At 40.1% G+C, this 13491-nt stretch overlaps 1 protein-coding gene across 2 annotated transcripts in view; it reads left to right on the forward strand.

Annotated features, from left to right (window-relative positions):
• LOC126425316 (uncharacterized) overlaps positions 1 to 13491 on the forward strand; it is a 211491-nt gene that overhangs the window by 84549 nt on the left and 113451 nt on the right. For both annotated transcript variants that reach the window (XM_050088296.1, XM_050088297.1), the window contains exon 6: positions 1199 to 1314. In XM_050088296.1, coding sequence (XP_049944253.1) covers positions 1199 to 1314 — 116 coding nt within the window. The remainder of the gene's footprint in view (positions 1 to 1198; positions 1315 to 13491) is intronic.

The following is a 13491-nucleotide window of genomic DNA, read 5'->3' on the forward strand; positions in this document are numbered from 1 at the left end:
AGTATATCTGGAACTAGAATAATTTGTGGAGTCTACTTTGACTGAAAAAAATACCCCATTTGGTACTGGTGCACAATACAAATGGAAACCGTTAAAAAAATAATAATGTGATCCTATACATTACAGCATGAATTTCACTTTTACTCTCTTTTGATCATTATTCTGATTGGTGTGCTCTTTTTTACTGTCCCTCACAATGTTCCATAGGATTATTGATTTCCTCTTGAGATCAAAACAAAAAAAATCTGAAAATTTTTGCAACTAACGTAACTATTCTTTTATTGCTGCTTGTTCCAAACTCTTTCTTGGTCTGTGAGTGCTGTTCTTTCGCATGGTTTTTTTTTTTTTTTTTTTTTTTTTTTTTTTTTTTTTTTTTTTTTTTTTTTTTAATGAAATGTGGTTTACCATTGAAAATATGGGCAGGCCAGTGTGGCCGAGCGGTTCTAGGCGCTTCAGTCTGGAACTGCGCGACCACTACGGTCGCAGGTTCGAATCCTGCCTCAGGCATGGATGTGTGTGATGTCCTTAGGTTAGTTAGGTTTAAGTAGTTCAAAGTTGTAGGGGACTGATGATCTCAGATGTTAAGTCCCATAGTGCTCAGAGCCATTTGAACCATTTGAAAATATGGAGCTTTTGTCACCCCTGTTTCAAAACTGCTGCATTTTATCAAATGCAGCAGTTTTCACTGTTTTGTTTTTCTGAACAGTATCACCATACATCGTCTAAACCATTTTCTTGTGGGTGGGCACCACAGGCAAGGCGGTGCATTCTGAATTGAACAGCATAATTGATATGTCAATGTTGACCCCTAAGCATTTCACATTAATACTGAGCAACTTTCTCCAGTAATGAAAACAAATTACTTACTGCCTTACACTTCCTAAAATGCTTGATGAAAAATGTTGAGTTCAGTTTCAATTATTCTCCACATTTTGTTGTTTGTTGTATTAATGCTCTGCAATACTGGTTGCTATTGCACTTAATAAAAATCCAGTGCAAGAAATATGTTGGATTATACACCGCTTAAGGCAATCAGGTCATGCTAATGAGGTACTGATTGTGTTTATGTGTAATTAAATATGAAAGGAATACCATCATACAGATTTAACTTCAGCAGGAAACACTTACATACCAAATAAATATTTGAAGTGGTCAACACTTCCTGTAGGTTTCATTAAATCTTTAATTTCTGTTGCAGTTGAAGGCACTGATTTAACTCTGGACAACTTCACTTTTACTAAAGAGCCTCTTGGAATAAATGATCCAGATAAAGAAGTGATCAGGGATGCAAGACGTACGTCAGTAACACCCAAGGTAAATTACAATGCTTTGTGTTAACATGTAGTGAAATTGTGCAATTGAAAGTCCTGGATGGAATAACAATAATCTGGAAAGGATAGGTTGCTACTCACCACAGAGGACGCGTTGGGTCACACACAGACAGAATGAAGAGAGTACTAGAAATATTTAAGCTTTTGGACAAAGTCCTTCCTCAGAAGTAGAACTCTCACAGATTGACACAACAGCAACAACTACTACTCTCACACTCCTGGCTGCTGTCTCCAGCCTCTTAAGGTCTGACTGCAAATATTTACAAAACACCAACCAACACCAACACCCCCAACAACAAATTGCACGCCTGCCCCCCCCCCCCCCACCCCCCGCACACACACACACACACACACACACACACACACACACACACACACACACACCCGCGCGCGCGCGGGCGTACGCAACTGCTGTGTCCGGCTTCTCAGGCCCACCTGAAGTGGCTAGAGACAGTAGCCATATGTATGAGTTTGTTTGTGTGTGTGTGTGTGTGTGTGTGTGTGTGTGTGTGTGTGTGTGTGAGACATCTGAGGAGGAACTTTGTCTGAAACTTCAATGTTTCAAGTGTCCTTTTCATTGTGTGTCTGCAACCCAGTGATGCCTGTAAGTAGTGAATAGTTATCTATCGTTTCTTTAGCAAACTTAGTTATTTGAGCCTGCATGTCATAAATGGGATAGCGTGCAATCCCATTTAAATACTGAGTAATTTACAATTGTTAATTTAATTTTATCCATATTTTGCAGTTTCAAACGTGACTTTATTCAATACACTGGAGGTATGAATTAAAAAACACTGCCAGTCACAATATTTAAAAAAAATAAAATAAAATAGTACACTGTGCACTTTGGACCCTCTGGGTCCATCATCAAGTGTAACTTGTCCTAATACATGCTTTATTTATTTTCCTCTTGAATGAGGTCAAATGCATACTCCTGTCGCAAAAAGGTTTGATGTTAGGTTATGAATTTCATAACTCAAATGCAGAAAATATGTGTGAAATAGTGGAAAAGACAAACAGCGAAAACTTACCACATAATCAAAGAAAAGCATTTTTAATGTTTAACACAGCAAATATTTTTTCTCCATCGTTTTCACACGTCACTTCATTCAAGAGGCACGTTTGCATACACATCTCTGTAAACACTTCACAGATGTTATTGTACATGGTGTGGTCAAAGATGAATTTATTCGTAGTGCTAAAGATACACTTATTAAACAATTGATATACGCAGGAAATGATTTTAGAATAGGCCTTTAAAATTACTGAAATAACTTTGACTTGCGAAATATGTTTGTTCATTTAACATAGGTCCCGGTCTTGGTTTCATTATGTAGTACTACCAGATTGTTTTCTAGACTGTTGATGACATGTTCCATTTCTAATGTGTTATGCAATGACTGATTTTCCCAAGTGGTTGAGCCTGTTCTTGAAAATGAGTTCTGAAGTTTCTGCCTGTTTCCCCTACATAGTAGGCAGAACACCTGGGGCATGATACTTTGTGCATTCCGCTGTCGTTGTATGTTTGTGTATTTGACTTTATGTTATGGGCGAGTAAGTTCCTAACTTATTATTAGTTGAGAATGCAACTGTTACAATATATATGGCCCAGGTATGGGATACTGGCAAATATTTTCTCTTCTTTCACAGTGTGGCCATTCGTTGCCTTACTTTTGTGTATTTGTTTGCGTCTACACAGCCAAAACAATTGACAAGTTTATGAAAGGTTAGGGGAGTTTTTTCCTACTTTTGTCAACAGTACTTAGAATTTCATTTCCTGAAGATAAGTATTGGCAGGGTGTTCTCTCTGTTTTAAATTTCATAGTTTTAACAACTGAATTTTTGTTTTGATGCAATTCACTTACAAATATACAAGGCTTGTCTAAAAAGTATTCAAAATTTGGCCAGAGAAAATATTTCGAATACCTGACGGGGTTGGGACCCTAATCCCTTTCAAAGTAGTCCCCTTGTTCTTGCTCACACTTAACCCACTGATCCTTCCACTGCTGGAAACACCTCTGGAAGTCTTCTTTTGTAATGGTGTTCAGCTCTGTTGTCATGTTCCACATTACCTCTTCTCTACTCTCAAAAAGACACTCTTTCTGTTTCTGTGTTGTACCTGTACACCCATGACTCATCTCCAGTTATCACGGTGTTCGGAAACCCAGGACCAGTGTTGGTGGTGTCCAGAAGGTCTTGTGCAATGCCAAAACAGATGTGTTTTTGTTCCCACGACAACAACTTGGACACGAATATCGCAGCCACTCTGTGCATGTTCAAATCATCATGCAAAATTGCATGTGTAGAATCTTTACTCATTATAACCTCTTGGGCAATCTCCTGCACTGTCAAATGACGATCTGCCATCACCAAATTTTGCACTCTCTCAACAACTGCTGCACTCCAAGCAGTTTGGGGCCTGTCAGAACGCGAGTCACTCCGCTGACGTGCGGCCATTTTTGAATCGATTGAACTACTCCTTAATTTGTGTTACACCTATTGCATCTTTTCCAGACACCTGCCGAATCTTACGAATTGTTTTGCTTTGAGAATCACCAAGCTTTTGACAAAATTTGATGCAGTATCTTTGCTCAACACGTTCAGTCATCTTGAGAGAATTGATAATCCAACGAACATGTTGTGTAGCACATCACTCAGCGACCAACAGGCAGCGACTGACGCGGTGGAAGGCGGGGACAAAATTCACGCATGCGCATAAAAGGTCTCTTCCTTTACTGTGTATAGTGACGCCGCACTGTCGTCTCTATTTTGCATGGGAAAATCGAAGGTCGGATACTTTTTAGACAGACCTCATATATTTATGTTTTTATGAGTACATGCCTCAAGATTCATAAAACCTTTTATTCTGTTTAAAGTTTCCTGATGGCAAACTTTTGTTAACAACCTGTGTTTTTCAGATCAAAAGCAAACGTATTGGTGTAAGGCCAACAAGTAATATTTAAAATATGCTACTTTTCAATTTTCTTATTTTAGTTTAATAACAATACTTGTATTTTCTACAATAAATGCTGCTTGCACGATTCTTGAGTGTACCGCCAAATCCAATCTTCGAAAGGCCACATATTTCTGTGCACAACCATTTCACCATCATCAGGTGATGCTGATGTAATGAAACTGTGATGGGCTCGCAGTATTTGTACCTACCAGTCCAAAGTTCAGGCTTTGCCAGCCCCACCATACTCCATGGTAGTGTACATGTGGCTGCGATGGTGGAGGGAACACTCCACCCACCGTCCCTGTTGCGTCTTGTGTCTGTGTGTCACGTTTTGCTTTGATGAGCTTAGTATTGGCTCCCAGCCTTGCTCAGTTGGAAGCCATTGTCCCTGTCACACAAATTTAAATTGCTTCTTTGAAAATGCAGTTCCAGAATTTATCAGTGGTAGCCCAGATTTACAGCTCCTGAAAATGCAGTCCCAAAATCTATCAGTGGTAGCCAAGATACGCAGCTCCACCGAAGGATGGCTGATAGAATGCTAGTGAGACTTGCTGCCATCACAGCCACACTCGGCTCCAGGACTGACCACGTGCAAACCAGTGAGGGCTGAGGGTATAAATGCTACAAGCCTGCCTCAGACACTTAATTCCATCAGGACCACCAGATGATGACGAATTGGCAGTCTGCTGAAATATTGTGGGTTTAAGATGATTGAATCCAGAAGTATATCTGAAAATAATAAAAGCAGCATATTTAACTGGGAAAGCCTCAGATCACGTATTCTCTAGTTGTGCTTTATTTCTTCTCCCATCCCTAAACAGTATGATAGTTCATAGCAGGAAGGGCAGAAGGCTCCTCGTCCCATGTTGTTGACCACAATTTCATTATTCACTGTGCAAATGACATCAAGACACCGTTAGCATGATTTTTTGCTGAATGAGAATCAAACCAGTCTCGTACTGCGCCATTACATCCCCAATAGCCTATTATAGGTAACAGGATATTTTGATACACACAATTTACTGCTGTGGAGAAATATTGTAACATACCAATTTTCATATTTGTGTAATTTAAAATTTGATTGTGTGATTTGATTTCTTAAAAATGATTAATTTAATGTTGGAAAGTTTTAGAAATCAGGAAGGAGAGAAGTAATTCATTAGGTCCCAAATTGCTATAATGTGAGAAACATTTGTGGAAAATTACACAGGGAATTGTATAAGCCTATCTGCAGAGCACAAACAGTTTTGTTATCTGAGCATCCTGTGTGGACTCGTCACTAGTTTAAGTTAGTAACTGTTTCAGTGAAGATTAAAAACTTGTTTCAGTTACCTCCCTATGCTCCGATTCAGTCGAGATCAATACAGTCCCTTCTCATAGGGTGTTAGTTATGTGGCAGTGTCGGGTAACCTCTTTGTGGCTTAGAAAGTACGGAGAGGAACCAGTCCAAGCTGAAGCTCTCAGTCAATTAGTTGTGTGTTGCTAGCATAATTCGTAGTGCACTTCCTGTAGAAGGACAGTATCTGGGTTCACATCTGGTTCCAACACACCATTTTAATGCAGCATACATGTTTGGTGCAGTATGTATTCCACTGCAGAGAAGTTGCAAGTTAATTGCACAGTGGAACTTATGGGATACTAATGTTACCAAATAGCAGGGTTTTTTCCCCCTCTCTCTCTGAGATTAGAAATATGAGAGTCCCTCTGAAACGTTTGGGGACGATTTATTCAGCTCTGTTGTCATGTATTCGGCGGAGAGACCCTGGGCAGAGATACTGAGACCTTGACTACCACAAAATCAAGTGATAAGAAACTATTAGTTTCTGACTGAAAAATCCTGTTAAGAGACCTACACCTGCATTCTACTGGTCACTTCCTTTCTTACACGAAATGTACGAGGGCTGTCCAGAAAGTAATGCACCACATTTTTTAAAATTTTTTTGTTTTTTTTTTCCTTCCCCCCTTCAAAAATTCGTTACTGAATGTAATGAGAATTACACACCTGAAAGAGCGGTGTTTTATCTACACGCCCTGTTTTTCCACATAATCTCCATTCCATTCCGTGGCCTCCCTCCAGTGTGAAACAAGGGCCAGTGTGCCCTGTCAGTAACAATTCTTGTCCTGGTGGTGGAGCCAGTGCTTCACTGTGCGAATCACCTTCTCATTGTCCCCAAAATGCCTTCTACAAATGGCATCCTGTAATGGCCCAAACAAGTGGAAGTCCGAGGGGGCTAGGTCAGGGCTGTTAGATGCGACAGCCGTGTATGGTCTCCACGACCACTGCAAATGGTGGATCTCCGCTGAGCCCCATTTTCTGATGACCTCACTCTCTGTGCCCAGTGACTAACTGTAGTGAGAAATTGCATGATGGTACGTTGCTTGTAATGTACATCACCTACAGACGCCATTTTGAAACTGTTTTGCATCTACACTACCTTTTGGAAGTGATGGAAACTTGGCACACCCACTCAGGAGACTTCAAATAACACTTTTTTTTTTAAACCTTTTTTTCTATTTCTGATAAAAAATATTGTGATCCTAGTTGTATTTTGAGTGCTGAATTGAAAACTGTTTTTGGTTTTTTACTGTCAGGGATAGTTTGAGTAATCACAATTTTATTTCTCTTTTCAGTTTCTGTTATAGTGCAGCAAACGTGAGGTGAAATTCGACAAACAAATGCACATCTTTATGATGTTATAAGTTCATCACATTAATGGAGGGTGGGATCTAACATATATCACAGTAACCTTTGGTATACACTTTGGAGCATTTATTTGACATGAGAAATTACAGAAAATTGACAAACAATGAGCCACTGCCTTGTAATGCACATCACTTTTTTTCTCTTGTATTGTGAACTTTCTTCTCTTGAATGACATTCCAACAATAATCTGCTAACATAGAAGGTACCCACTTCCCTTCATAGCGCCTTTCTATGGTAGAAATGTCTTTATGGAATCTTTCCCCATGTTCATCCGATACGTCACTACAACTCTCTGTGAAGTAGTCCAGATGAGAGTCCATCATATGTGCCTTCAAAGACATATTGCACCCCAAATCCTGATATGCTTTGATCATATCCTTCACCATTGCTTTGTAGTTAGTAGCTCTTCTTCTTTCGAGGAAGTTTTCCGACACCATCTTGAAACAGTCCCATGCGGTTTTTTCTTTATCAGTTAAACATGCTTCAAAATTTGCATCTTTCTGCAGCTCCCTGATTTGTGGGCCCACAAATACACCTTCCTTTATTTTTGCAACTGAAAGACGGGGGAATTTGGTAGCGAGATATTCAAACCCACAGCCTGTTGGATCCATGGCCTTCACGAATTGTTTCATCAGGCCAAGTTTGATGTGAAGCGGTGGAAGTAGTATATATTCAGGAGCTAGCAGACTTTCACGTTGTACATTCTTTTCACCAACTTTCCATCTTCGCCTTGGCCATTTCTTTTTCTCGTAGTGAGAATTTCGGTCTCGACTATCCCACTCGCAAAGAAAACAGGCATACTTTGTGTAGCCTTATTGTATTCCCAGTACCATATCAATTACCTTGAGATCTGCACATATTTTCCATTTGTGTTCATTGTATTTTAATGAATTTAGCATCCTTTGTACGAATTCGTAATTCTCTTTTTTCAAACTAGCGTAGGCTACTGGAACAGAGGGTATTTTATTTCCGTTATGGAGCAAAACTCCCTTCAGACTTGTTTTCGATGCAACTATGAACAGTCTCCACTCCTGTGAAATATAAGCGAAGTTCAGCACTTTCATCAGGCCAGCAATGTCATTACAAAATGTCACTGCTTCGTCAGTTGAAAAATAAAAAATAAAGGCATGTTCTCTGTGCCTGAACACACTGATTTTAGTACTTTGGTGCAGTAGATTATACTCTTGTAATCTTGAACCAAGCAGCTGCGCCTTTTGTTTACTTAGTCCTAGATCACATTCTAAATCATTTAAATCTGCCTGTGTTAACAAATGTGGCGATGACTCACTTGTGCAGTGATATAAATAATCATCATCTGTGATTTCTTCAGTACTACTTATTTCACTGTCACTCGGAATTTGACCTCGAGCTCTTGAAGGTACTGGAAGGTCGTCGGAATGCTGCACTGGCATTCTCGCAAGGCAGATCTGGGTAAACAATGTGCCTCTTTGACTTTTTGTTTGTAAAACCCTGAATTTTTGTTAAACGTGGTCCTTAGGCTCCCTCCACACCATCGGAACAGCAAACAACGCCACATTCTCTTTACCTTTCCACCACTGAATTAGTTTGCAGTAACATGTAGCACAACAGAAATGTGGTGCCCATTCTTTATCTTGGTCTCTTACCTCTACTCCAAAGTAATGTTTGTATGCTTTCTTTATGACTGAAGAAATTTTCTTCCTATTTCTGGCAAAAGTGAGCTTCCCACAGTTGTAGCAGAAGTTGTCCAGCTTATATCGACATCCACGACGACGTGGCATTTCTGCTAATTTAAAAATACCACTTTGGTAATACACCTGTATTAAATTAATAGTAGGGAACTAGAGGAACGCTGATGTGTAAAAACAAGCAGTCGTTTTACCTTCAGCACCAGGCTCAATCAGTTTACACACAGAAACTAAAAAATTCAACCGTGCTCGGAAATATGACAGACAGTTACTTGTCAGCCAAAACACCCACTCGTTAAGGCTGACACAAATTGCGGCTAACACCACTGTTGTAAACTTGATGAGCCTGCCACTAGGAGACGTGAAGCTTTACTGCCGAGGCAGCGACCGGCTGTTGCCGTTCGAGTTAATGAGATGTTTCAGGTGGTCTTAATGACATAGGTGTGGCGGGGGATAACCTAATGATGTCTGATTCTTCCTGCCTGCTGTTGCACAAGAAATTATCACGCTCTATCACTACTGGATGCAGCAACATACCCGTATTTCTCTATAACGTCTCTGTGTTTGCCATGAATTGTGAATATACATATATATTACATAAAAAGTATCCCTGACAACGATATTTTGTTTACATTTTTGAATTTCCCACGGTAAAATGGTCTAGAAGCACATACTTTAATATCAGAAATAGAACCCATGTCGAACAGTGTAATACATATGTAATGTTTTGCATTAGTAACATTGTTTTCGCCGAGAAAAAAAAAGGTGGTGCATTATCTTCAGGACAATCCTCGTATGTTGCTGGCAGTGGAATCATTCTGCAATCAGCTGTAAATACCAGTGCTCTCGACAAGCTCAGTAGTGTTTCATGAAAAGAATGTGGTTTTCACCTTGGGGATTACCATTATTCACATAGCGTCTCAGTAATGTTCACATGTTGATTGAAACTACTGATAACAAATCTAGCAGCACACCTCTGACTTGATTTGATGCCTTCCTGTAATCTGACTTGGTGCGGTTCCCAAATACGTGAGCAGTACTCAGGAATTGGTCGCTCTAGTTTTCTACATGTGGTCTCCATTATAGGTGAGCTAAAAATTCTCACAACAAACCAAAGTCAACTTCTCTCATTCCCTACAACTAAACGTATATGCTCATTCCATTTCATATTGTTTGTGATGTTACACTTTGATATTTAATCATTGTTACTGAAACCACTAACAACTGTATTCGAAAATTACAGGATTGTATTTCCTACTCAACTGAATTCGTTTCCTTACATTGAGAGCAGGCTGCCACTTTAAGTCATTGTGTTCTCTCCTATCATCACTCAGTGACATCACTTTCCTGTCATCGGTAAACAAGGGGGGGGGGGGGGGCGGGGGGTCAGCAAAGGCACCAACATTTGATGAGAAGTACAGTCATAACAAAAGGTGCCTTAGCACGGAATGCAGTGAGCACTTCCGTAGCAGCGAAACGCTTAATAGCTGTAGGGAAGGTGGCCTCCACATCTTATATGAGGTCTCTTGGCAAACGTACTAATCGCACATTGGATTTCTATCAAGCCCTGGATGCTGTTTTTCTAATGGGCTTCATAATGCACCTAACATTGTATCTCCCAAGAACTAATAAACCCCTCTCCTCGTGAGCCTGCTCAAATTATGCTGAAGTAGTGGCCACTAGTCCACTCACTAGATCAACGGGCAGGGCTGGACAGTCCATCCCCACATTGACATTCTGCCTTGAGTGACGTAAATTCATTACAACCCACTGCTCTGAAGGATTGCGGACCCCGGTGTTTGGTATGGTGTAAGGTGCCTCAGTTGCAGAGCCCATGAACGAAACAAATGATACCTTGTATGTTCCATGTGCCACACCTTATTATCTGCCACCGTTACAGCTGGATGCAGCTGCCTGCTGACGGCTCACTGTGGCCAGCCCCATTTGCAGCCATTCGCAGAAATGAAACGTAACTGAACATAGGTGGGCAGAACAGGTGGATGGCATGCCAGAGTGTGTTCGCGTCAAAGCTATGAAGATAAGCTATGATAAGTAAGGCCAGGGAAGTCTTTTGCTGGGTGTAAATGCAAAAAGCAGTGCTGGGTGTAAAAAACAAGAAGTGGGTGAAGGGACTTGTAAAATAACTGTACCTGCTTTAAATCAAAAGATAACTGGATGAGAAAAGCTCAAGGACTGAGGAGGTAAATTGCGAGGTCAGTTCACAATAATGTTCATTGCCGGCAAATCCGGTAGAGGATCTCTGTTGCCCTAATGCACACAGTAATTAGTTACTGTGAGCGACAGATATAATTGTCATTTGCAGTTCCAGTATAAGTTGGTGACAGAGAGGAGGAGGTAAACATTTGTTTTTTGAAGAGTCTTCTCTACATTTTGTCATGGTCATTCAGGCAGAAGAGCAGTGTTTGTAAAGATTAAAAATTGACCCACATGCTTAGAAACTGCTTTTACCAAAGTAAATGTATTTTATGCAAGGAGAGCGGCTGAAGAACATGCTTGCTGTACCCATTATCATGTTCGGTGTAATGCAGACTCGTGTTCCATGCCTAGAAAACTTGTAGTCAGCCTGTATCATATTGTTTTACTTGGGAACAGAGAGTTGAATGGTTAATTGTCATTACAATTAACATTGGTAAATTTAATTTCTGTGAATCTAAAGATATCATCATCATCATCAGCATCATCTAACCGGTCAGAAGTGATTTTCAGCATGGTAATTGCTGGTTAGATGCAGCTGTATTGATTGAAATGGCAACCTTGCACCTGGATCTTACTGCAGAGTGACAAACCAGCATAATCATACTGGTTGAAGGTAGAAGAGACTCCTGCTCGATATGCTGGACCATGCCCTCATGAGTTTTGCAGAAGAATCCAATAGTGGCAACAAGTGGAGTAGTAAGACACTTGGATTTGCATTCAAGAGTACGGTGGTTCAAATTTTGCTCCAGACACCAATCCTTTGTTTCTCTAAACCACTTAAGCTAAATGCCGTAGTAGTTCCTTTGGAATGGGTACGGCCAGTTCCCTTCCCCTGTTTGAGCTTGGTCTCTGTCTAATGATTCGTCATTGTCAGAACATTAAGCCCTAATCTTCCTTTCAGAAACGCCCCTAACCATTGTGAGATTTCTGCATGTGACAAATAGGTCCCTGCCGTTTTCTGTAGTTGGTCAGTTCATTCATCAGTTTGTAGATTTTGCAACTATTCAGCAGGTTTCCTAAGATCTGGGTCCTTTTGTGCCACTGCCTAAAGTGATTTTCAAAATCCAGCCATGCTATGTCAGACAGAGCGAAGTGGGACAGTGGTGAGAACGTTAGACTCGCAATTGGGAGGACGATGGTTTTAACCAGTGTCTGGCCATCCTGATTTTGGTTCTCCTGTGATTTCCCTGAATTGCTTCAGGCAAATGCCAGCATAGTTCCCGTGAAGTACATGGCCGACTCCTCCCCCATCCTTCCCTAATGTGATGGGACCAATGAGTTTGCTATTTGGTCCCTTCTCCCAAATCGACCAACCAACGATGCTATCTCAGTATACGCCCAATCCCATTTCTTTTTCCATGTTTAGTTATGTCCAATTATTGGATTTCTTCATTTGTTGCCTAGCCACTTTTTCCAGTTTCTACTATTTAGATGTTTCAAAAGCCCTCATTGCCCTCCTATCTTCTTTCCACATTTCAAGTTCTTGCCTTATAGTAGGCCACTTTAGATATTACACTTCATAATTTTTAGGGTTCCTTACCACAATCGGTGAAATTGAATCTTTATAGGATCACTTTGTCGTCCACCTGTCTGTCTGAATTTTAAAAAACCTTTTTCCTCCGGAATGGATAGATGTTGAAATTTGTATCACATACTAAGGTCTATCGTTCCTTGGAGGTGTAAACAAATTGAAACTTCCAAGTCAATGCAGTCAAAAGATATGGGCATTTATGTCACATATTTTGATACTCACAAACTCCCTCAACAAGAGGCAAGGTTTCACAGTACAGGTGAAGGGAAATTTCAAAATTTGTTTTTTTTTTTTTTTTAATTACATTAAACAAAAAAAACTTCTTTTGTCATCAGATGTTAAACTTGACATTAAAACCTTCTTGAAAATCTTGGAATACATGGGAATTATATCTTGACATTATCATTATTGATAACAGGGAAAAATGGTCATGATTCTCGATTTCCAGAATGGGTGAACTGTCTCTACACATGATTAATTTTGTATGCAACCCTCAGTGCATGAATCCTACTCCACCTGGTCAATTATTTTTCTTAATCTCATGTTCACATAGGTACTGAAAATCATTGTCTCAGAGAATGCCAGGCTTGACATTGTTGTTCTTAATGCATTTGTAATTGCTTTCTATTGTACTTGTTATGTACTTTAAAAAATCTGACACATGTACCATTTTGTCTCCATAGAGCATTATTTTTAACCTTTCATTCTTTCCTACTGTCATTTTCTTTACATTTATTTTTCATTTCATAATCTTTTACTCATAATTCTGATCTCCTCTACCATTTCTTGAAGCTCCTTTCATCCTTGGCCAGAAGAACCCACATTTTCTACAGATATCTCTTGTTCCTTAGCAACAATACCAGAGAAGGAAAGTTGCAACTCACCATATAGCGGAGATGCTGAGTCACGATAGGCACAACAAAAAGATTCACACAATTATAGCTTTCGGCCATTAAGGCCTTTGTCAGCAGTAAACACACATACACATATGCATGCGCACGCGCGCGCGCACACACACACACACACACACACACACACACACACACACACACACACACAATGCAACTTGCGCACATGTCTGCAGT

The sequence above is a fragment of the Schistocerca serialis genome, chromosome 10, assembly GCF_023864345.2.
Source record: "Schistocerca serialis cubense isolate TAMUIC-IGC-003099 chromosome 10, iqSchSeri2.2, whole genome shotgun sequence".
Classification (NCBI taxonomy): domain Eukaryota; kingdom Metazoa; phylum Arthropoda; class Insecta; order Orthoptera; family Acrididae; genus Schistocerca; species Schistocerca serialis.